Source organism: Protopterus annectens, chromosome 10.part0 (genome assembly GCF_019279795.1).
Source record: "Protopterus annectens isolate FY-2018-M chromosome 10.part0, PAN1.0, whole genome shotgun sequence".
NCBI lineage: Eukaryota > Metazoa > Chordata > Ceratodontiformes > Protopteridae > Protopterus > Protopterus annectens.
The window spans coordinates 1,631,100,273-1,631,125,070 of record NC_056744.1 but is presented as its reverse complement, the minus strand read 5'-3'; the positions used below and the strand labels follow the sequence as shown (position 1 = coordinate 1,631,125,070).

Sequence of the window (24,798 nt, the reverse complement as noted above, 5' to 3'; positions counted from 1 at the left end):
CATCTGCAGTCATAACATATGGGTTGTCCTGCCTCAGGCAGCCCTTCGGTCGGCCGGATTCCAAAGTCTGGGTCTGGCCTCGGCTGATGTCGCACTTATTTTCCTCAGTCTTTCTTGCGAAGCAGAAACAGTTCGCAAGTGCCGGTCGGCCAGCTCCTGTGATTCAAGACTACTCTTTCTTGCCTCAGCCGATGTCAGATAAAGTAAATAATTGTTTAACTTGTGGGAAACAAATACCTCATAAGGATTTCCACTAATTTTTGGGGCTAATTTTGAGTACAAGATGCCGTTGGAGAGTCTGAGGTTTTGGCTGAAACCACGGTCAGGCCTCGTTCGGCTGAAACCGAGTCCTCTGTGCTTCCTTTTAGATCACTCAACCCGACTACACCGGCCCGGAGGCTCCGGCCGAGTCGGTTATTGAATTACCTACTGAAACCGGTGTCCAGGACATGTCCGACACCATTCCTTTAGACAAGTCTACTCCTGCACGTGGTGCAGCCAGACCCATCCATGTCCATTAAGGCCTTTTCTAGGGCTAAAGCTGCCAAACTTGCTAAAGCTTTGCCTCCCAAGACTACCTCTCAGAGGCCTTCTACTGGCTCTCAGATTCTCAGCCTAGCAGAGGATCTTATCTCTTTAATTAGAGGTTCTCAACCTCACCCGGACAGGGTCTCTCTTCCACCACCAGATAAAAGGCACAGGGTTGAGCCACTCTTCAGATGAGTCTACGGATGGATCTGTGTTGTCAGACCACCAGTAGGAGGCTTATTATTCTGATGCTGAAGAATCTATTCCTTGGCCTCCCTCCTGAAGAGTTTTCTTTTGGTGAGACACTGCACTCTATGAGAGAACATTTTCAATGGCAGGGCCAGGAATTTTCTGATTCTAGAAAGAGATTAAGGACCTTTTACATTTACCTCAGCATAGGCCTTTAGCTATACCTCCTGTTTTGAATGTTATTGATGATGTGTACTCTGATGCTAGTACAGCCCCTGATTCTCTCCCTCCGGCTCCTGCCAAACCTGATAGGTACTACAGGGTCCCAGTTCTCATCTACACCTGTACAAGGCCCACACTGCAGACCCAGAAACTATTTCCCAGGACTGCTAAAAATCCTCTTCCTTCTGAAAGGGAGTCTAGAGCGTTAGAGATGGGGAAAGAAAGTTTATACTTCTGCAACTCTTTCCATGAGGGCATTAAATTGTCAATTTCATATGATTCAGTACCAAGAGTATTTGTTAGATGAATTGTATAAGAAGCTTTCCTCCTCTGAACCCCTTGACCGTAAACCACTTCAGGATCTGGTACATAACTCACAGCAGGTTAGCAACCATTTTTTGCAGTGTGGTTATGATGCACTGGAAGCTTCATGTAGGTCAGCTATGACAGGGGCAGTTACATGCCTGGTTGAAGAAACAATCTCTACCGGACCATGTTAAAGCTAAGCTCCTGGATGCTCCAATGGAAAAACAAAAATTATTTGGTTCCACGGCTCAGGAGGTCTTAAAGATGTTTGAAGAAAAGGCAAAATCTGTGCAAACAGTCAAGGACTTTCTGCAGGTACAACCACTGAGATTCAGCAGAAATTGGCCTACTAAGAATTGGTCCTTTCCGGACTCAGACAGATCCCAGAGAGGCAGGAACAGGCGTGCCAGAGGTAGAGGGCAAGCTAGAGGCTCCTACAGAGGCCGTCAGTGGCAGCCTCCCAACCAGAGAGGTAGTGCAGGAACAACAACAACAACACCAGGACAGACTCAATTACTTTATTTTGACTCCGCCGACCAGGGTTCAATTAGAAGCACCATTGGGCGGAAATCTTTCTTTATTTTCAAAAAATTGGCATTACATTACAAGGGACTCATGGACACTGCAAATAATAGACAAAGGATACAGGTTCCATTTCCACACATTGCCAAAAAGAAAAGGAATGCCAGACCTGCCACCAAATCAGAGGGCAGAGGCTTTGAAGCAAATCACCAAATTGATACAAATGAAAGCCATAGAAAAGGTACCTCTTTCAGAACAAGGCCAAGGATTTTATTCCAGATTATTCCTTGTTCCAAGAAAAGAAAATCAATGGAGGCCTATTCTCGACCTGTCCGCACTGAATACTTACCTCATTGTGCCAAAATTCAAGATGCTGACCCTACAGCAGCTTCTTCCCATGCTGGGCAAGGAGTCTTGGCTGGTGACTCTAGATCTCAAGGAGACATACCTGCATGTCCCTATTCGACAAAGTTGCAGAAGACACCTCAGATTTCTTGCAGGATCAGAGCATTATCAATTCTCAGCATTGCCCTTTGGCTTATCTACAGAGTATTCACGAAATGCCTGGCATCAGTAATTGCACACTGCAGACTTCAGGGGATTCAAATCTACCCATATCTGGACGACTGCCTTATACAAGCGGACAACAAGAAAAATTTGTTAAAGGACTTGGACTATGCCATCCACCTATTACAGGCCTTGGGATACACAGTCAACATCCAAAAATCAAGACTTGTTCCATCCCAAAGAATAACCTTTTTGGGTGCAGATCTAGACACAACCACCCAAATGGCCTTCCTCACAGAAGAAAAACAAAAACAACTTCCGGATTACTTCAAGAATCTGACAAAACAAACTCAGCTGACTGCAAGGAAAATCCTGCAGGCCCTGGGTTACATGGCATCCTGCATAATTCTAATTCCACAAGCCAGGCTGCATATGAGAAAATTGCAATGGTACCTAACGAGTGTATGGACTCAGCACAGTCACAGCTTAGAAATCTTGATCCCACTCATTCCTTGTCTTCAAAAGGAATTCCTGTGGTGGGCTCAAGCCTGCCAGTCCAACAGAGGGTTGCCTTTCAACAAACCAAAAGCAAACCAAACCATCACCACGGACGCTTCAGACCGAGGTTGGGGAGCACACATGGAGGACAAATGTATCCAAGGGCTATGGTCTCAAGGACAGCTGCGCATGCACATAAACCAAAAGGAAATGCTGGCAGTGATACACGCAATCGAGGCCTTCAAACCTTTCCTTCAGCAGGGCCACCTGCTAATAAGGACAGACAACACCACAGTTATGTGGTACATAAACAAGCAAGGAGGCACGCATTCCTACCCTCTATGCAGACTGGCCATGAATCTATGGGAACTTTGCTTGAAACTCAATATACAACTACAGTCCCAGTTCAAAGACAATACTCTGGCAGACAGCTTAAGCAGAACTACCATGGATGCACACAAATGGATGCTGCACCCAGACATCTTCTTACTCATAACACAATCATGGGGGAGGCCGGAGATAGATCTGTTCGCCTCACCCCACAGTCATCAACTGAAGACTTTTTGCTCAAGGACATACCACCCACAAGCATGGAAGGTGGACTCTCTTTCAGCTGGAAAGCTTGAAAAGTCTATGCTTTCCCACCACTCCCATTAATGTCCAAGGTTTTACTGAAGATCAGGGCAGAACAGCCAAGAGTGATTCTGATAGCTCCAGACTGGCCAAGGCAGCACTGGTACCCACTGTTGAAGAACATGTCACAGACGAAACCGTGGCCTCTCCCCCTATGGCCACTTCTTCTGACGCAGAACAATTTCAAGATCCTGCATCCCAACCTAAAAACCTTGCAGCTAACTGCCTGGAGAATACCATGATTCCTCCTCAGAATAGCTTATCCCAGAGAGTAAAGAACATTATTATGGTCCTTCCACAAGGAAGGCATACTCAGCAAAATGGAAAAGATTTCTCATTTGGAACACAACAAAAGGCCTAGATGTGACTGTGATGAGCATGACACATATACTGGAATACTTAGCAGAATTGTTCCACAATGGCCTGTCTTATTCTTCCATTAAGATACATGCCTCAGCAATTTCAGCAGAATACAATGTAAATCCACCTGTCTTCTCGCATCCTCTCTTAAGACAATTTCTCAGGGGAATCAAAAACATCAATCCTCCAAGGAAACCACCTTTACCTACTTGGGACCTTAACTTTGTGCTGGAGAAACTAACACTTCCTCCCTTTGAACCAGCAGCATCGGCGGATCTACAGTTTCTGTCTTGGAAAACTGCATTCCTTCTGGCCATAACTTCAGCAAGAAGAGTATCTGAGTTACAAGCTTTAATGGCAGTGCAGCCATTTCTTATTTTTCATCAAGACAGAGTTTCATTGAGAACCAATCCTACTTTTATGCCAAAGGTGGTATCTAGGGTATCCTTGAACCAAGCAATTCACTTGCCTACATTCTTCCCGAATCCACAAAATAAAGGGGAGAAACTTCTACACACTCTGGATATACACAGACAATTATGCTACTATTTGGACAGAACTAAAAGTTACAGAAAGACTGACCAACTGTTTGTAGCATATGCTGCTGGGGCACAAGGAAAAGCAATTTCCAAACAGACAATTTCAAAATGGATAGGAAATTGCATTCGCTTTTGTTACTCCTTTCATGGAAAGACTGTTCCTGTAAACATTAGGCCTCATTCCACAAGAGCCACAGCCACCACTACAGCCTTCCTAAGAGGGGTGGCTACCAAGGACATTTTAGAAGCTGCTACATGGAGCTCCGTGCATACATTTTCCAAGCATTACAATTTACTGTTATACTCCAGATCCAGAGCAGGTTTTGCTACAGCAGTCCTGCAGGGTATCTTAACTACACCATCATTTTCTTAGTACCTCCACCCCCAGATTGGCTATGGTATTCTACCCATATGTTATGACTGCAGCTGCATCCTTGAAGGACATAGCACAGTTTTGTACCTACCATAAATGTAGATGTCCGATAGGTATGCATCTGCAGTCAGGTTTACCCTCCCTCCTTCCCCTCTGTGGTATTCCTAGGGTGCTTACCCCTCCATTAGCTAGCTGGGGGAATCTGTTATGGTTTATTTGTTTGTATGTATATATAGATATATATATATATATATATATATATATATATATATATATATATATATATATATATATGTATGTATATATTTTTGCAATATGTTTGGAATTTTTTGGCATTTTATCCAAATTTAGCCTTCATAGAGGGCACCTGGCATCTGGGGCAAGAAAAACTGAGGAAAATGGCGGCTGATGCTTTTATACCCCAGGCGCTCTGATGTCGGGGAAAGTGCGACATCAGCCGAGGCCAGACCCAGACTTTGGAATCCGTCCGACCGAAGGGCTGCCTGAGGCAGGACAACCCATATGTTATGACTGCAGATGCATACCTATCGGACATCTACATTTATGGTAGGTACAAAACTGTACTATCTCCCATCCACTCATCAAGATTCCTCTTGAAGAGAGTCAATGAGGGACTCTGCCTAACCTGGACTGGGATTTTATTCCAGAGTGAAGGGAGCCTCTGGGTTATGAATCTGTCCCTCCAGCATGTCCTATTTATTTCAGTGCTGAGGTTCAAGTCTCTCGAGCGCGTAGCTCGATGGGATTTGGATTTTCTGAGGTGCAGCATGTCCATTAATTCCGGGTTGGACATGGCTTTATACGTCAGGCACAGATCGCCTCTGAGCAGGCGGTATGCCACTGAGTAGAGCTGGAGTTTCTTTAACCGGGCAGCATATGGCATCTGTTTGAGCCCTATGATCCTCTTGGTGAGGTACTTTTGGGGTCTTTCCAGTTGCTGCAGGTGTCTGGTAAGGTACATCCCAAAAGGGCATTGTACTCAATTATGGGCCTGATGAGGGATGAGTAAAGAGGCACGATGACCTCCCTGATCTAGATGTGAATCCCTTCATGATTAGGTGGGCTATATAAAATGTTTTTCTAACCACTTTGGCCACGTGGTTGTCAAATGAGAGATTGCTATCAACTTGGGTCCCCAGGTCCCTAATTACTTCTTCTGTACTTAATGGATTACCACCTATGTGGTAATTTGTGGGCACTTTGTTTTTGTCAAAGGGGATGACTATACACTTTTTGGCGTTTAGCTTGAGGCCATGGCTCTGGCACCAGTTGTCTGTTTCTATGAGGCCCTTTTGGAGGATGCTTGTGTCGGCTGGAGAGTCGATTATGGTGCCCAGTTTGCAGTCATCTGCGAACTTAGCCACAGTCCTTCCATGTTGGCCTGTACCTCCGAGAAATGTATACTGAACAAGAGAGGTCCCAGGACTGAGCCTTGTGGGACGCCACTTGTAACTGGTTTGGAGTCTGACATGGCTCCAGCAATTCTAACCATGTGGGTTCTGTCCTTGAGCCAGTTTGCAACCCATCTAGTGACATAGGGATTTATATTTAAGCTGGTGAGCTTATCTATAATGCCCTAGTGGGGTATTGTATCGAAGGCTTTTGCGAGGTCCAGGTAGGCTGTGTGGACCACCTTCTCCTCGTCAGTGGCCTTGGTGACTGTTTCAAAGAAATCAACCAGGTTTAATAGGCAGGATCTGCCCTTAACAAAGCTGAACTGGGTAGGATCCAGTGTCTGTAGGTCCCCAATATCTTTATTTATGAGGTCCATGATGATCCTTTCCATAGCTTTGCAGACCAAGCTAGTCAGGCTTATGGGGCGATAGTTTCCAGGATCCGTTGAGGCACCACCTTTGTGGAGAGGGACCACTGTTGCTGTATGCCACTCTTTGGGTACATATCCTGTAGTAAGGCTGAGATTGAACAGTAGTTTTATGTTTGGGTTTAGATCTTCTTGGAGTTCATGTAGGACGCAGCCCGGGACACTGTCTGGTTCCATTGATGCTGTGTTTTTTGCTTTGGAGAGGGCAGCTCTTACCTGAGCATCTGAGATGTCAGGGGGGCAGCACTCTGCTGGAATAAATATTTGCCCTTTTGGTGGGGGGTTTGCTGAACCTGTCAGCTAGGATGTTGGCAATGTCTGTGGGTTCGGTGTATTTTTTGTCATTTTGGACTAATTCTGAGCATATCTAGGAATTCCCACCCAGGTTCCTAACATAACTAAAGAAAGCCTTGTGATTATCCTTAGTGTCCTGTGCAATTTTTCTCTTGAAGCTGGCCTTAGACGATTTTATGAGTGCCCGTAGTTTTTTGCTACTACTGATCAGAGATGCCTTCCCTTTTTGGGATTTTGCTCTATCATGTAGTAGCTTCCTCCTTCTATTGTATAGTTTGTTTATGGCTGGGGTCCACCAGACAGGACGTCTGCCTTTGGAGGATTGGGTCTTGGTTTTATTTGGGATTGCATGATCCATGCATTCCTGAAGGTGTTCATAGAATGCGTTTATAAAGGATTCTGCGGTCTGGGCCATATTTTCCACAGGCCCGGGAGCTTTGAAGGATTCCACCTCGGTTTTGAGGAGTGTGAAATTTGCTTTAGGGAAGTTTTTCACTGTGGTTTTCAGGGCAGGGGGTGGAGTGGGGATGTGAATATCCAGTGAGATTGGTTTATGGTCTTATCTTACCAGTGAGGGATACACTTCTGGTCTGGAGCATAGAGTCCCCATGTTGGTGATGATCAGGTCCAGTATGTTTTCCCCTCTTGTGGGAGTGGTAACAAGTTGTTTCATAGCATTTGAGTTTATAAATTCTAGGAACCTTTGGGCTAGGGTGTTGGAGCTAGAGTAATGCTCCCAGTCTATGTTTGGGTAGTTGAAGTCGCTCAATATAATGGTGTTTGGAGAGACCTTCATATTTTCTAGTGTTCTCAGGAAGGCCGAGTGGGGTTCCTGGGTTTGGGAGGGTGGTCTGTAACAGGCTATAAACTGGAAGGCAGTTTTACCCACTATTAGTTGCACATGGATAGTCTCTGATGCTTAGTGCTGTGCCACCAACCTGGAGGTGTGGGTATCTTTGATGAATATTGATACTCCCCCTCCTTTTGTGGTTGGTCCAAGTTTTGGGGCGAAAAGCATGGTATGAGGTATAACCTGGTAGTGCTGGGGTGCTCTCTGGAGCCTTGAACCAGGTTTCTGTTACTGCACAGATATCGATGTTCTCCATGCTAAGGAGAGTTTCGAGTGCATGCATCTTGAGGTTTAGACTTCTGGCATTGAGTAGCATTACTCTTAGTTTCTTATCCCTTGTTATACCTATGGAGGTGGGTTTGTCTTTTGAGCCTTGCCTAAAAAAGGCACTATGGGTGTAGCAAGAGCCTTTGCCAATATCCGAAAGCCCAGGGGTGACAGGTGTAAGCCGTCCCTAGCGAAGCATCGTGGCTTGTCGAGCATGTCATCCCAGGCTGACAGGCATTGGATCCCCTTTGAATGACACCAATACTTAAGCCAATTGTTCATCTTGTCTTCATATTGTGGCATAATTCTTGGTGAGGGTAAGATGCTACTCAAGGTCAGGGTCATACCGGCCTGGGCTACATGCTCAGAGAGCTCCTCTGTCTCTTTTCATGTAGTTCAGGGAGGTATGTCTCAGGTCATTCACACCAGCATGGACAATGACTGAGTCATATTTGTACTTGCCTTGGAGTGACCTGAGTGCTTGTGTTATGTGGCGGATCCTAGCGCCCGACAGGCAGCTCACTGTGACCTTCTCCTTGTTTAGCCTGGTGAGCGGGACGTCAGTGTGCCTGACGATAGAGTCACCTATTACAAGTGTATCAGGTGTGTTGTTTAGCCTTAAGGGCTGTGACTGTTCGGCACACTGGCTTTGTGAGCTATGTGTTGCACGTGTTTTGTTTTGGGGTAGCAGTTGCTTGGGTGTCTGCTTTGGAGGTCTCTGCTGCTTAGGCAGATTTTTATTTAGAGCCTCCGAGTATGTTTTTGTGTGCTTATGTGTTTGGTTTGCTGTCGTGGTAGGTCTATGTGAGACTGGAATTGTAGTGAGTTTGGTTTCCTTCTCCTCCTGACTGGTTTTGCCAGTACTGAGTTGAGAGAGCTTAGCCTCCAGTATGGCTATATGGTTGCATCTCTCACCTGTGTTGGAATTTGTTGGGAGGAGGAGAGGGTTGTCTGTGTACATGAGGCAGTTGTAACATTGCCTCAAGATTCCCAGATTCACCAGCTGGACCGGAGAGGAGATTGACAACTGACCTTTGGACATGCTAGAATAGTATTGAGAATTCCTTTATAATTGAAAAAAAGGGCCAATGGGAAACGAGGTACTCAAGGGGAGTTTGTGAGGGTGTAGTGCTTTTAATATTTTAGTGCTGACTTATATAATTGCTTTAGTGAGCAAGTGCCAGGTAACTTAAATGCAATGTGTTACAGGTAACTTAAATGCAAAAACGACAAACAGTAACTTTCTTTCAAGTGAAACAAGGAAATAAGTACAGTAAGCAATGCAGATATCACTAGGGATCCACAGAAGCGCTGAAAAGCCGCGTTTTAGGTGGAATTAGCGTTTCAGGGAAATAAGCAAACAGACAAGCAGCATACAAATAAAGCTAGATTCAGCAGGCCTGGATCTAGTCTATGCTACAGCAAACAAGGTGTACCATTTTCACTAAGAAGCAGTTCAGATATGCAGGCACTGTAAGCCTTTAACCAGAAATTCCCAGCTCAGAAGGGCAGAGTCCAGCCTCTCCTCCCACAAGAGTGCAGACCACAAACTCTTTTAATGTAAAATAACTGGCCTGAAGCCCAAGTGCTTAAACCAGAATTAATACACTTTTAGAATAACAGACACTGAGAGCCCTCAATCAGCAGTTCCCAACTTAGAAGGATGTAAGCTACCTGTCCTGCCACCACAGTGCAGGCCACAAACCTTCCTAATGTAAAACAACTGGTCTGAAGCCCAAGTGCTTAATCCAAAAGACTTAGAATGATAGCTACACTTTAATCAAGTTACTACCAAGTAGTAATAAATACAATTGAATACTTTAATGAATGCCTGGATTAGTGCTCAGGTTGTACAAACAAAGCTAGATTCAGCAGACCTGGATCTAGTCTATGCTACAGCAAACAAGGTGTACCAATTTCAGTAAGAAGCAGTTTAGATATGCAGGCAGTATAAGCCTTTAACCAGAAATTTCCAGCTAGAAGGGCAGAGTCCAGCCTCTCCTCCCACAAGAGTGCAGACCACGAACCCTTTTAATGTAAAATAACTGGCCTGAAGCCAAATTGCTTAAAACAGAATTAATACACTTTTGGAATAACAGACACTGAGCCCTCAATCAGCAGTTCCCAACTTAGAAGGATGTAAGCTACCTGTCCTGCCACCACAGTGCAGACCACAAACCTTCTTAATGTAAAACAACTGGTCTGAAGCCCAAGTGCTTAAACTAAAAGGCTTAGAATGAGTTACACCAAGCAGTAATAAATGCAATTGAGTAGTTTTAAGATGACGCAAAAGCAAAATAAAGTAGGAGGAAACGCAAATACAGTAAATGCAGATTTTTTTTTTGAGTGAGCAAATGAGATGGGCCCAGGAGTTACAGGACAGAAACAAGTGCAAATGCAGGCCTTCTAATCAGAAAATTGAGAGAGATGGAAGACCGCCCAAACGGCCAGTAACTACAAATTCTGGGCCAGAACCACTCCTTATGTGGTAGACAGGTTACCTAGTGCTTACCACTCCCACTGATAAGCTAGAAGGCTTCCCTCCAACACAGAAAGGCTTGGGGGCTCAGAAGCTTACAAATAGTCCTGGATACAACAAATCTGTATCTGGAACACTAATTACAGGAAAGGTAGGAAACAGGCTTACAATTTTTTTTTTCAGAAAAGTAGCAAAAACAATTCACATGCAGTGCAAGCTGGCACACTTGAGTATGTAGCAATATTAGTCCACACACAGTTTGAAAAAATGTAATTAAACTAAAAAGAACTAAAAGCAAGTGCAGAAAGGGTTTATTAGGTAGAATGCGGTAAAGAGATGGGACTGGGGGAGTGTCCTAGATCAAATCTACAGTGGGGCGGGCACTGCAAAAGCCACCAAATTTAAACTACTACCAGAACAGGGAGGGGGTGGGGAAAAGTTTCAACAGAGATGTGAGGAATCAGAGTACAAATTATAAAACCCAAAAACTATATACTGATCTCTGTATATTTGCAGAACACTAAGACAACAGATATCTAAGCAACAATTTAGCTCTATAATACAGAAAAATATACCCAGCTCTATATATTTGCAGATAGTCTTGTAAGACTGTTCCACTTTAAATGCAGACTGCTGCTATTAACAGTTCAAATTAAGGGAACCTTGAGTTAACAACACACAAGCAATAGAAACCACAATGAGGGGGTGGGAAGAAAGTTTCAACAGAGATGTGAGGAATCAGAGTGCAAATTATAAAACCCCAAAACTATATACTGATCTCTGTATATTTGCAGAACGCTAAGACAACAGATATCTAAGCAACAATCTATAATACAGAATAATACACTCAGCTCTATATATTTGCAGATAGTCTTGTAAGGCTGTTCCACTTTAAATGCAGACTGCTGCTATTAACAGTTCAAATTAAGGGAACTTTGAGTTAACAACACACAAGCAATAGAAACCACAATGAGGGGGTGGGGAAGAAAGTTTCAACAGAGATGTGAGGAATCAGAGTGCAAATTATAAAACGCAAAACTATATACTGATCTCTGTATATTTGCAGAACACTAAGACAACAGATATCTAAGCAACAATTTAGCTCTATAATACAGAATAATACAGAAAAATATACTCAGCTCTATATATTTGCAGATAGTCTTGTAAGGCTGTTCCACTTTAAATGCAGACTGCTGCTATTAACAGTTCAAATTAAGGGAACTTTGAGTTAACAACACACAAGCAATAGAAACCACAATGAGGGGGGGGGTGGAGAAAGTTTCAAAGAGATGTGAGGAATCAGAGTGCAAATTATAAAACCCAAAAACTATATACTGATCTCTGTATATTTGCAGAACACTAAGACAACAGATATGTAAGCAACAATTTAGCTCTATAATACAGAATAATACAGAAAAATATACTCAGCTCTATATATTTGCAGATAGTCTTGTAAGGCTGTTCCACCTTAAATGCAGTCTGCTGCTATTAACAGTTCAAATTAAGGGAACCTTGAGATAACACACAAGCAATAGAAACCACAATGAGGGGGGTGGGGAAGAAAGTTTCAACAGAGATGTGAGGAATCAGAGTGCAAATTATAAAACCCAAAAACTATATACTGATCTCTGTATATTTGCAGAACACTAAGACAACAGATATCTAAGCAACAATTTAGCTCTATAATACAGAATAATACAAAAAAATATACTCAGCTCTATATATTTGCAGATAGTCTTGTAAGGCTGTTCCACTTTAACTGCAGACTGCTGCTATTAACAGTTCAAATTAAGGGAACCTTGAGTTAACAACACACAAGCAATAGAAACCACAATGGTGGGGGGGGGGAGTTTCAACAGAGATGTGAGGAATCAGAGTGCAAATTATAAAACCCAAAAACTATATACTGATCTCTGTATATTTGCAGAACACTAAGACAACAGATATCTAAGCAACAATTTAGCTCTATAATACAGAATAATACAGAAAAATATATTGATTTCTATATATTTGCAGATAGTCTTGTAAGGATGTTCCACTTTAAATGCGTGTGAATGAATGGGCTTGCCTTCGTTGAAGGCTGGGCGTCGGGCTGGCACCTCGGCACCATAAAAAGTGACTGCCAATCATTAGCAGACCGGAGTTCCGCTGTGGCGACTCTTAACCGGTAAAAGCCGAAAGAAAAACAACAACCAATGTTGGCTCTGTGACTCAGATGGAGCCGAAGAACAGGGATTGATTAATAGCATGACACTGGAGGAACTGGATATGGAGGTTGGGAATTAGCAGCCAGCACCGGTTGGCCCATCTACGTAAGGGAAACAGCCTGACCTGCTGGCATGACTGAGAACATAGAGGAGGTGGATGTGCAGTGAGCAGCAGAAGGGCCAGGAGGTAAGTACCTACCAGGCTGTGCAGCAGTGCAATAGCTGCACTCAGCTTATGCACAGAGGCTTTCAGGAGTCCTTCACACAATTTTGTCAGATTTCCCCAACATCAGGCTGCTGTAGGGAATGGGGTGTTGGCCCAGTAGATAAACAGTGATTGGGTAGCTAAGCTTTCATTCACTGGTTCTTTGCCATAGTGGAACACATGAACTCATTTTGGAACTTTAGGGCTTATTATTAGGTAACATTAGAGAAAAAAATAACTGTAAAAGTCTGATTTTTGGCTAACAGTGGAAATAAAAGTGATATTTATTTGGGGGGGGAGCAGGGTTAAAGAGTATCACAAAACCAAGGTATGCAGTTTTTCTACAGCTGGAAGTTGATGGAGTTTCACTGTCGTCCAGGAGACCATGGGAATCTCATCCTCTCTGTGGATTCCCCCCTCCCACCGAAATCATGCAACATGGGGTTATTAAAGTTTGCGTTGTGTTGTTTTTCTGAAAGTATTATATTTGTGCCAGATGGTTGTACTCTGTCCCCTCGAAACAGAGAATCATGACAAAAATAGCTTGTACTGCATGCACTCAAGTACTTTGTGACTGTTATATATTTGAGTCTTCACAAAATATAAGCAAATGTGATACTTTTAAAAGTAATAATTTTACAGGTGGCAAGCCCTCCTGCACACCCCATGCACTCTTGCACCAAGTTATTGTTTCTGCTTGGAGAAAGGGTAATGTCTGATAGTTCAAAGCTTTTCTCATATTTTCTTTGTTTTTTTGTGAGATCAGAGAGCTAATGAGGCACTTATAAATGAGAGCATTTCACATATATATCTCCACACTTCAGTGGCTTGAACAATTAAAATATCAAGAATGTGTATTCAAATTAAGGTGCTAACAAGCTTGGGTGGTCTCATTGATAGATTGTAGCCCATGCTTGGTGCGTTCCGTAGAGTGCCTGTATGTGTTGTACTTATCAGTGCACTGACATTGTCCTTTGGGTCATAAGTTTATTTCCTCCTTGTAAATTAAGAGAATGTAAATGTTTATCAGGAACAGATTTTACAGCTTTAACTAGCATATATACTTTTGTGAAGACATTTTACTGCTTGCTTTGAGCAAGCTAGTGAGTGAGAGCTTTAGCAAAGTGTCCTTATGCTTATGAGGATTGCAGTACAGTTTTTGACCATGCATGTTGGAGTTTATTACGATATTTTGGAAAACAGCTGTACATTTCTGAAGGAGAAAACAATACAAAATAAGTGCATATAGTAATGCAGTACATTTGGGCAGTCTTTCCGACAGGGAAATATGTAGGCATTTTGTGCCAGCTTTTTATTCTTGTATTTTGATCACTCTGCTGGAATACAAAACTAATCTTGCCTGCATTCTGACTTTCCATGCCGGTGACCACAGTACTGCCAGGCAGTCTGTCTTGTGACAGAGAACGGAGTTGTGATGTCACAGTATGTGTAGTCAGAGGGGGTAGGAACTAGATCATTCTTTTCCTAGTCATAGGATGGCTGGGGCATGTGGGTTGAAGCCTGTAAACAAATGAGGAAACAAAAATGCTTCTGGAATATGTGGGGACCACAAATAAGATGAGATATTTAGCATCTCTGGTTAGAAAGTAACTTCAGGTAGTCATAGAGCTGCATTCAGCAGGATATGTCAGTGGTTGACACTTGGGAAGTCAGGCAGTTAAAATGAGTGCATAATCTTTTTAAGTCATCCAAGTATGATGACAGTTGAGGGCATACTTTGGTTTATTGTAGCATTCCACACCTTGCAAGGATTTAAATAGCAAGATTGTTACAGTGATCATTTTCTTTCTGCAGGTTTTACTGCCTGCTTACCATTGGTGTGTGCGATTCATAAATATGTCCTCTACGTGATTTACAAATGTGTCCTCGGCATTCTTCTTACTGAGCAACTGTATTAGTAGCCATTGCTGTGTGCCTGCTACCTGCAGGCAGTTTTCTGTGGATGTTTCATTGTCACACTGTGATGCATCTAAGCCATAAAGACCACTGAGGCTGCTGTTCTCTTTGAGTTTGTGTTTCAGTTACCCGTAGTCATTACTGGGAAGCTGTATTGCAGGGTCAAACCTGTACTTGCCCCCTGAAATAATTCTTGGGTCTTTATGTTCCACCTGTCATTGCTGATCCTGATGTTTCCTAATCTACTAGTCAAACCAATATCACCAGTGGTATATTTGGCCACACTGCCCTCTACACTGTTGGGCACACTGGTCGCTGTGTAGTGTGTTGAGGCAATGTACTCTTCATTCTACCTGTCTACATGAGCCCCACTCATGTGGGCTGCAGAAACATCAGCCTCAAAGAAGACGGGAAGACCAACACAAAACCAAGCTGTACTTTTCATTGGATAATACCTTAAACATCTTGTAGTGAAGGCTTATGGTGTGTGAAAAACCATTCAGTAGCTTGGCTGAGTCTTTTTTGCGGTTTTTGGTCATTGTTTTCATGCAGTGTACATTTTTTAACATTCATTCCACCATTACATATATTGCTCAGTTCTTGCCATCCCTTAAAGATGTGTCCCAGACCAAAAGATTAATTTCTCATTACAGCCGTTAGATCCCACAACATTTCTGACAAAGTGCCCTCAAATGAGTTTTTAAAATCTGTCAGTTCATCACACTCCTAAAATATAATCCCAGTTACATCTCTCATTCTCATCACACTTCCAGCATTTGGTGTCTACATGAGGAAAAACTCTCTGGTCTACTTGGGGTATAAAAATGCCTGTGCAAACTCTTCCAAGCATGCCCGTATAATTCTTCATAGTTCATAGGTGTTTACTAGGCTAACGACCACACTGGCCTTTTTAAGCCTGACGACCATCTATCCCAAATTTCTGACAAGTTCTGGTACCCTTGATAATTGTAAGCAGGGGCTTGGGAGATGAAGCATTAACAAGCAGGGGCCTGGGAGATGAACCATTTACAGGTTGCCTGTGTCCATTAGAGACATAGGTGCCAAACCAAGGACGAATTTCTTGTTCCCCATCCAGTTGTCCAAGTTACACTTGAATTGGGTTAAGGAGGATGCTTCACATGGCTATGGAGCTGTTCCGTAGACAGGTTAGTCTCTGGGATACATACCTGTCTTTCCAGTAGGTCTTATTTATATAACAGGCAAGGTTTAAGTCTTTAGAACAAGTAATTCTGGTGCTGTTTGTTTTGTGGATATGCAGAAGGTCCATCAGAGTGGGGTCTGATAATGCCCTGTATGCCAGGTGTAGATCTCCTCTCAAAAGCCTGTAGGAGACAGAGTACAGGGATAGGGCCTTGAGACAGTCTGTACAGGACATTTTACTTATGCCCAGTATTCTTTTAGTGAGCAACCTCTGTGGGTTTCCAATTGTTGTATATGGCTGGTTAGGTACATACCAAAGGGGGCATTGTACGATAGGTCTAATGAATGCCAAATACAATGGAACAGTGACTTCCTTGGACTTAGATGCCATGTCTTTGTTTACAAGTTGTGCAACTTAGAATGATTTCCTCACTACTGTAGACACGTGATGGTCACATGCTAGATTACTGTCCATGTGTATCCCTTAGTCCCTGACTATTGGGTCAATATTTAAGGGTTATGTTGTCAGTATGCTAGTTATCCGAGATGGATGAATTCCTGAAGGATATTATTATGCATTTCTTGGCATTTAGTTTTAGTCCATGGCTCTGACACCAGTTGTTTGTCTGTGTCAGCCCTTCCTGGACAACATTTGTGTCACTGTGGGATTCATTGACAGCTAGTAATTTGCAATCATCATCAGATTTATTCAAGTAGAGATCACTGACATTGGCCTTGACTTCAGAGAAGAAAATGCCAAAAGGAGAGGTCCAAGGACCGATCTCTGAAGGGCTCTACTTGTGACTGGCCTCTTTGTAGAGGTGGATTCCCCAATTCTAACTTCTTGGGTCCTGTCTGTGAGCCAGTTGGCTATCCACTGGGTGACATACAGGTTTGTACTTAACCCCCCCCCCAAATTTCTCAACATTGACTGACTGGGGTGTTGTGTCAAATGCCTTGGCCAGCTCAAGGTAGGCAGTGTGAGCTATTTAGCCCTCATGCATTGCTTTGGTGACCTTCTCAAAGAAGTCCACTAGGCTGAGTAGGCTTGACCTGCTCTTGACGAGACCAAACTGGGGTGGGTCCAGTGTCTGGAGGTTTACTACATCACTGTTCATCATTTCCATGATAATTCTTTCCATGGCTTTACATGTTAGACTAGTGAGACTTATGGGTCTGTAGTTTCCAGGGTCTGTAGATGGTCCACCTTTGTGCAGAAGGATGACTGTTGCTGGTCTCCAGTCGTAAGACACAAAGCCTGTTTGAAAGCTATAGTTAAATACAATTCCAGAGTGCCTGATAGGTCATGTTTCATGCTATTTAGAAGGCATCATGGGATATTGTCTGGGCCTATTGATGCAGCGTTCTTGGCCTTAGGGCATTAAGGGCCTGTCCTCAGTGATAGTAGGGGTAGTTATATTTGATGCTATTTCTTGAGGGGAGGTTGTGGAGGAGAGAGGGGTAAAGTTGGGGCTTAATTTGCCGGCCAGTAGGTTTGCTATATTTTCTGGCTCAGTATAGGTGGCTCCATTTACAATGAGCTCTGCACAGAATTGTGTATTGCCTTTGAGGTTGTGGACATAGCTAAAGAATGCCTTGTAGTTGTCCTTGTCCTAGGAGGCCAAATTTACCTCAAATCTGGCTTTGTTAGACTTTATTTATCCTCTGAGTTGTTTGTTTAGTTTGAGAGTGCTTTTATCCTGCTGGGTCCTGCATCTCCTAATTTTTGGCATGATTTTCTTCCTTCTTTTATACAGCCTATTGATTTTGTAATTCCACCAGGATGGCTTGTTTTTTGAGTTAGTTCTGTCCTTCTTCCTGGTGGGTACAGCTGTCTTTGTGCAGCTATTAATATGCTTGTATAGGGTTTCTATGAACAGTTCTGCATAGGCAGCAGTGTTCTCAGGGTTTATAGGAGCTTGAAGAAATTTTGCCAGGTTATCACTTAATAGCTTGAAGATAGCCTTAAGAGTAGTTCATGAATATTCCAGGTTTAGCTAATGGTCCATGTTTTATTTTTATTTTGAAGTAAAAATAAAACCTAGACCCTCAGCTATACCTGGAATATTCAGAACCATTTTGTGGTTGGATCTTACCAGGGTCTTAACCATCCAGCAGGAATCCCTTCTCTTAGAGAAGTTGCCCTGAAGGTCAGTAGTATTGGAGTTGTTAGCAGCTGAAAAGAATTTTTGATTTTTGTTGAAGTGAATTGTTCATTTTACTGCAGTATGTGAGAGGCAGCCGACAGCGGGATTCAGAGATACATAAGTGGAGGTGTTCACAGTAGAGAACAAGACATAATTATTATTTCTGTGTACAAACAGTTGATGATTATTCATTTAAGGTAGTAGAGGCTTCATTTTTACTGAGATACAGACAGAAACATTCCAAAAACATTCCCCAGCATGGTGTACCCACAATCCAAGGAAAAAAGAGTGAGACTAACAAAACATTGTTTGCACATCCTTAGTATGAGGGATGAGAAAACATTGGAATCAGTGTGTTTTTGTAAAGTAAAAGAAATATATTAACAGTTGAGGGCACAGTTTGAAGATTGATGATGTGCGGCACAGAGGTAATGTGTTTTTGGTGTTTTTCCCCTCTGGGAGGGGGGTGGATGTATGAAACATCTTTCCTGTGGTTGTTTCAGCCAGAATCAGTGAGTGAGTGAGTTATTTAATGTGTGGGGTAGGTATACATCAGTCTTGAATGTGACTAGATAAATTGCAGGATATTAGCTCTCTAGAATCTACAACTTAACCGGTGGGTGTAGATATAAGACTATGTGTGTCAAGCAGTCCTCTAATTTAGCTTTTTGTTAACATGTACTCTGCACCCTGCTTCATCTAGTTTAACATAAAAGAAATTTCCAAGCTATATTATTGTATGTAGTTCAGTAAAGTGTTGTTTAATGAGCAGAACTGTTCCTCTTAAAAATAAGTCTGATTGGACTAGTTGTAAACCTTTTAATCTCCATCTGTGGTTTCATGATGCAGGCAGAATTTGTTTTGTTTGTTGCCTGAAACTGAGGGAAAGCTCGTGCCCTTTTGTGTTTTAAGTCTTAACTTGCATGCTGATTTTGCTGATTTACACTTCTTGCTTTGTGTAACATGCTTAGCCTTGGGGATAAAATGTAAAATAAATGAAATGAGTGAAACTAAAAGTCACTGAAATGTTTTTTTTGTTCTGTTTCCCCTTCTTTCTGTAGGTAATGGCCAAGTTTGTCCTGTAGCAGCTGCGGCTGTCACTCCAGTTGCCGAGGCAGTGATGCCCGTGGGGGGAGCACCCATTGTCTCCCAGGCTGCCTTGTCCTCCTCGCCATGGTGAACAGAAACAAAATGAACAAACACAAAACAAATGAAAACAAAGTATCCCTGCCACCCACACCGGCATAGCTCATCACTGAAGGGGTCGAGACCCTCTGAAGAATGAAGATGTGTCACCAGCAGTAGAGGAAGACAAAAAAATTGCCAGGGCTGGCAATTTGGTCAAGAAAAAGATCTATTTAGGAAACAAAGCAAACTTTCAAGCTCAGTATTCAAAACCTTTTTACCCCTTTGATTGACTACCAAATTATATGAACAAATGCATTGCTCCACCTCAAACTGAAAAAGTTACTGGTACATTTGTCAGTGATGTGTGAAGAACAGCATTTGCTCTGGGTGATTAAACTGCAGAAGTACTGTAAGTGAGGGTTCAGGAAGTGTTGGCGTCGGGTGTCCCCACTAGATGACCTGGGGTTAGTAGTTGTAGAACTGTAACCAGCTCTCTGTTATATTTGACTGTGTGGGTAATCTCAGTAGGCTTAATCCCAGTGCTGACACTCCTGCCCACCAGTTGTGAATCTGTCACATTGCACAAGAAAGCCTGTGCTGTACCTGATCCCCTAGGTAATGTGATGTTCAGTCTAGTTCATCGTAGTGTTTCACAGCATTAACTGCAGAGTGGCTAGAGGAAAGCCTCCATTAAACCTTCCCCACACTTACCCAATACTGTGGATAAGTAGCGTTACTGTATGCTGCTGTCTTGCGTCTAGCATGCAGTATTGCAGAGTTCTTGGGTAATTGGAGCGAGGGTGGGTATATTCCCCTTGCTGCACAATGTGCTTCTCCCATTAGAAAAAAGTCTTAAAAGTGTGTTGTTTCTTGTAGTTCCTTTCACCTCGAGGAACTGTTTCATAGTATATTTGGAGAAAAGTACCCCCCCTCATATTGTACTTCATCCCATGAATGAACAGACAGCATGAGTTTGGTGCTAACACATGCACGCACACACAGGCACTCAACTTGCTTTTCCAGGTTTGATAACCAAAACATGAAAAAGATGATATGTATTTTAATTAATTTAGTAATTTGCACTCGCATCATCTCTCTTTTTTTTTTGGGGGGGGGGGGGGTTAGAAAGTTGTTTGCCCGAGGAAAATTGTGGCATCAGAAGAAATTTCTGCAAAAGGGATTCTTCACCTAGTTTAAAAATATGTTACAGATTAAAACACAAATTAGATTTATGGTAGAAACACAGTGTTTTTAATTATTTTTAATTAATTTGTTCAGGAAATTGTTTAGTAGAGACACTAAAGCAAGATTCCCCACCATAGTTTTAGAACTTATTTACAATCGTAGGAAATAATTATAGCAGTTGCTAAAAACATCTGTTTACTATAAAACAGAGTCATTTAAACTGTATAATCAATGTATTTTCATTGCACACAAATAATGTCTATGTAAAAAAGATGTTTTGTACTTTCTGGGATAGACCAATTTAACTTATGCAATCTGGGTCAGAGGACCCTCTGCTTTGCCTCATATTCCTCGCATGTGTCTAATGTTACCCTTTGAGTATTGAAAGGCGCTTAGCTGTGCCTTCTGTCTGAGGATTATTAACTGTGAATCCTGATTGTGTCTTCTTGGGTAATGAATTCTGACATTGTCTTCAGATATTTTTTTTCTTTCATTCCATCCCAGCAGATTGCAGTAGTAATAGTCCTAGTAACATTTTTTTGTGCAACTCTTTCCTATAGGCTTAGTTTGCAGGTACTGTAAATTAGCGGTGGCAGCTAGAAGTAACAGGTCATGCATAACACTATAAAATGTTTGTTAAAATAGTCTCCCACAAAAGAATTTTTTTAGCTTATTTCTGTTTGCACATTAGATGTGTTTGAGAGCCTCACTTTTCACTCTAAGAAGGGGTTTGTACATTGTGCATGTGAATACAGCAAATTGTTGGGATTCTAGTTACAAGCCTGCTCTAGAATTGTGTCCAGGTTTCTCAGAACATGAGGGAGCCATCCTTTTGAAGTCTTTGTTTTTATTGGACTGTTTCTGGAAATCATCTGAAACTAGAATGAGAAGGCAGAACTAGCGGTGTTGAGGTACTTGAGAGCATAGTGTTGCCTAGGTGTAGCTTGAACAGGGTGTTGGTAATCTAGTGGTGTAGTGTACGGATGCGATGGACTTTGAGATTCTTGGAAAACAGTGGGACAAAGCAGCAGTTTACACTTCCTTTGGATCCATTAGCCAAGCCGCTGCTTCTGACTGTCATTATACCTTAACTGTTTCTTTTGGTGCTACAACATTTGCAAGTTTGCAGTGGTCTGGACTGGTCTTTTGTGGTCAGGGTTTGAATCCATCTGATATTCCTAGGTGGGTGAAGGGTATAGTTGTTACTGCCAGCACGCAAGCAGCTATAAGTGTAAAATAATGCGCAACATAATAATAGGCCACAGTTGTTTGACAGATCCTGCAGGTCTGTGTTTGAAGGCCGCCGTTTCTGCTGGTGTACTGTAGGATGCTTAAATCATTCACAAGAAATAACGTAGCTTGGTTAAAATTCAGATCTTTATAGCCTAAAACCTTGGTTTGAATCCCACCAGCTGCCACTTGCATAATTTGTGAACCTGAACAAGTCCTTTCTTTTTGCTTTTGAGTCACCCGTAAAAAGAAGAAATATGTTGATGTAGTGAACCAGATCAGCGCTCCCGGTCTGCCCCAGAGAACAGACATTTGAACCTTGTAAGGCTTTCAAGAGTAACGAGACCAAAATAAAATGATTGACCACCAACAGCACTGAAAATTATTGACTTTAGTGGGTCAGTGGTTGTAAGTCTGAAGCATTAAGACAAAAATGTGCTTCTTTTTTTGTTTGCAAAATTTTTACTGAGTTTTTAAAAACAGTCACCAGATATACACAAGTATGAAGTGCAGCTGATTAACATTCATAAAAATATTCACATATGCAGTCTCTGATCTGTCTTCTTTCTTGTCTGTTTCTGTTCTTTGCCTGTAAATTGTGTCCTGATTGCATTGTAGCATTCCTGGTTAACCCACAGGAGATGCATTAGGCTGCATTTGTCTCTGCTAATATCTGAGTGGAAGTCTTCTATTCTATTTTTGTTTTTGAAGTGAAACAACTGATGGGAAGCTGTGTGAACTCAGAGTGAAACAGAAAAGTGAAACAGAAGTATGGAAGTCAACCCCTGCCCACTAAAGGCGGAGTTTGACTTCTGTACTCAACTTTAGCTTTTCAACCACACACCATCATTAACTAAATAACCCAGCCACAAAAGTAGTATACAGCACCAAACACTTCACAATTTGTAGAGCAAGTGAACTACCATTTTAACATCTTTTGCCCAAGTGATGGTGCCTTTGAGGCAAGAACCTACCCAACATAACACACACACAGTCATACAGCGTAGCCAGGGCTACAAATCAAGCACTAAAAATATCAGTTAATCACCTAGAAACATGATTATTTAGGCCAGGGGTTCGCAACGTAGCCACAGATGGAGCTTCCTTCTGACATATAATAACGAGGTGCAGCCAAGCTTAGCAGCTCTTCTCCATTCTCACTTAAGCAAGGAGGGTTTACTGGTGCCGAACATTACAAAGTGTGTTTGTTGAACGGACACCACATGAGAAGAAACATGTAGGATGTGTGAAAATACTGCGTGTATTATAGACACGAATGTAATAACTGTGTGTATTATAAACCAGAATCTAGTTATCATTTACTATTTTAAATTAACTGCTAGCTCACTGAATAAGCCATCATAATTTTAAACTGCTTATTAGAGGGGTTTGATAATAACTGTGTATGCAAACACTCTGCGATTATTTTCCCCATATGAAACAAAGGGTACGTTTTCAAAGTTCTGCTGTAATACTAAAAGCGACTCTTTTATAGAGCCTGTCCCTGCTTATCAAACTTGCAGCCGTTTAATAAGGACACCAGTACAATGTTTGTAAATACACACACAACACACATTAACTTAACCCCCCCCCCCCACAAAAAAAAAAAAAAAAAAAAGGAAGGAGATGTCTGATTCTACAAGGACAGGAGATACCAGAGAGAGTGATCTTGTGTGAGTGACCGACCACGCACATATGTATATATATTTTTTTTGTTAGGGTACAAAAGACACAATTATCTGAACTTCATCTTTTAACTTTGAATGCAGCGGACCCTCTGTATGCCCCCCTGAAGTAGCTTGTATTTATTGGAACATGATAACAGGAATTGACTTCTTGGGGCATGCAGCAGTGCAAGTTGAGTGGTGGCTGTAGTAATGTTCCCATTGCAGACCTCTGTGTGTCCATGTGGTTGAAGAATTGTGGCAGATTATTTTGTTACTGGCAGTAATGTACTGCTAGAGTCAGTCAGATAAAATACCTTGCTCTGAGTATTGATTACAGATGACTGATTTCTAGTATAACTTGGCCACAGTAGCTTGTTTTCTGTCATTGTAGATGCTGCATTTGTACATTTTTGGCTACTGAGAGTGTGAACTCTGCTATGAGCAAAACAACAGGCACCTTCTCAGTAGCCTTGCTTAATAATGGTGAATCGGAGTTGGAGACTCATTAGTTCACTACATTGTCAAGAGCTTCTGATTCGTGTACAAATCCACTGTTCACAGTAGAGACTGAAAAAGATTTCTGACTTGCTGTGAAACACTGTATCATTTTTTCAAACACTAAACTGAATTTCTGCATCGTAGTCATATTGGCCTGGATTTCATTTGACTGTATGGTATTCACAGCTTCAGGTTGCTTGCCATTGTCATAACCCCCAAAATTTCTGGTTTGGTTGCTAGTAACATGTCTTTAGACATACTAAGCTTGACGAGATTACCCTTTGAGCTGGACCATGGATGCACAGTCAAAAGCTTAAATACATGGTTTCATAGCTTTAGCAGCTAAAAGCAGGTTGCATCGTCTCTTGGAGGGCTGATTAACCTAGTATATAGACTGCCTGAAAATATAAATTAATATATTTCTGTCTGTTGTACTCCTTGAGTCGTAACCGTACATTTCTGTAGGAATTTGTTTTCTGATTTTATTGCTCTGCTGGATGCTGAGGTTTGTTGTGTAGAGCAACAGAGTCCAGCTGTGTTCTTATCCTAGCCTTGTATACGTTTGTGGCTGTTTGTTGCTATCACTGTATCATTATAGTATTTGGCACAAAGTTTGCAAAAAAATGTGCAGAAATCTACTACTTGTGTTAGAATATGGAGAGTGTTGTTACAGAAAACGGAAAATAGAAAAGTGAAGTTTGATATTCGCACTTCTGCATTTTTGGTCTTTCTTTTTTCCATTGTGTCAGCACCAGACATTACAAGTGCTGACAACAACAGAGAGCCAAAAAATGCTTGACAGCTAACAGTTACCCTGTACGTGGGAGCATTGTAACCCAAATACAGATGGTGTTACTTTTTTAAATTATAGCACAATAAGATTTATGAAATACTAATAAAAATACTTATGAACCCTGCACAGCCATACAACTGCACTGGAGTGGCAGCAGATCTGGTAAGCCTATCTCTCAGCTGAACACCATTATGAGGAATATTCCCCATTTTTGAGTTTTAGCAATTCCATGTTCCATTTTGTTCCACAT

At 42.1% G+C, this 24,798-nt stretch overlaps 1 protein-coding gene across 3 annotated transcripts in view; it reads left to right on the top strand.

Moving 5' to 3' along the window:
• Nucleotides 1–23,185, top strand: part of MAZ (MYC associated zinc finger protein) — a 520,299-nt gene extending 497,114 nt beyond the window's left edge. For 2 of the 3 annotated variants that reach the window (XM_044086336.1, XM_044086335.1), the window contains exon 7: nucleotides 19,109–19,219. Coding sequence is in view for 1 of the 3 variants with exons in the window: in XM_044086337.1 (XP_043942272.1) it covers nucleotides 19,109–19,227 (119 nt within the window). In the remaining 2 variants the exon portion in view is untranslated. Of the gene's footprint in view, nucleotides 1–19,108 lie in introns of all 3 variants that reach the window. The other variant, XM_044086337.1, reaches the window with a different exon arrangement.
• Nucleotides 23,186–24,798: the final 1,613 nt, after the last annotated feature.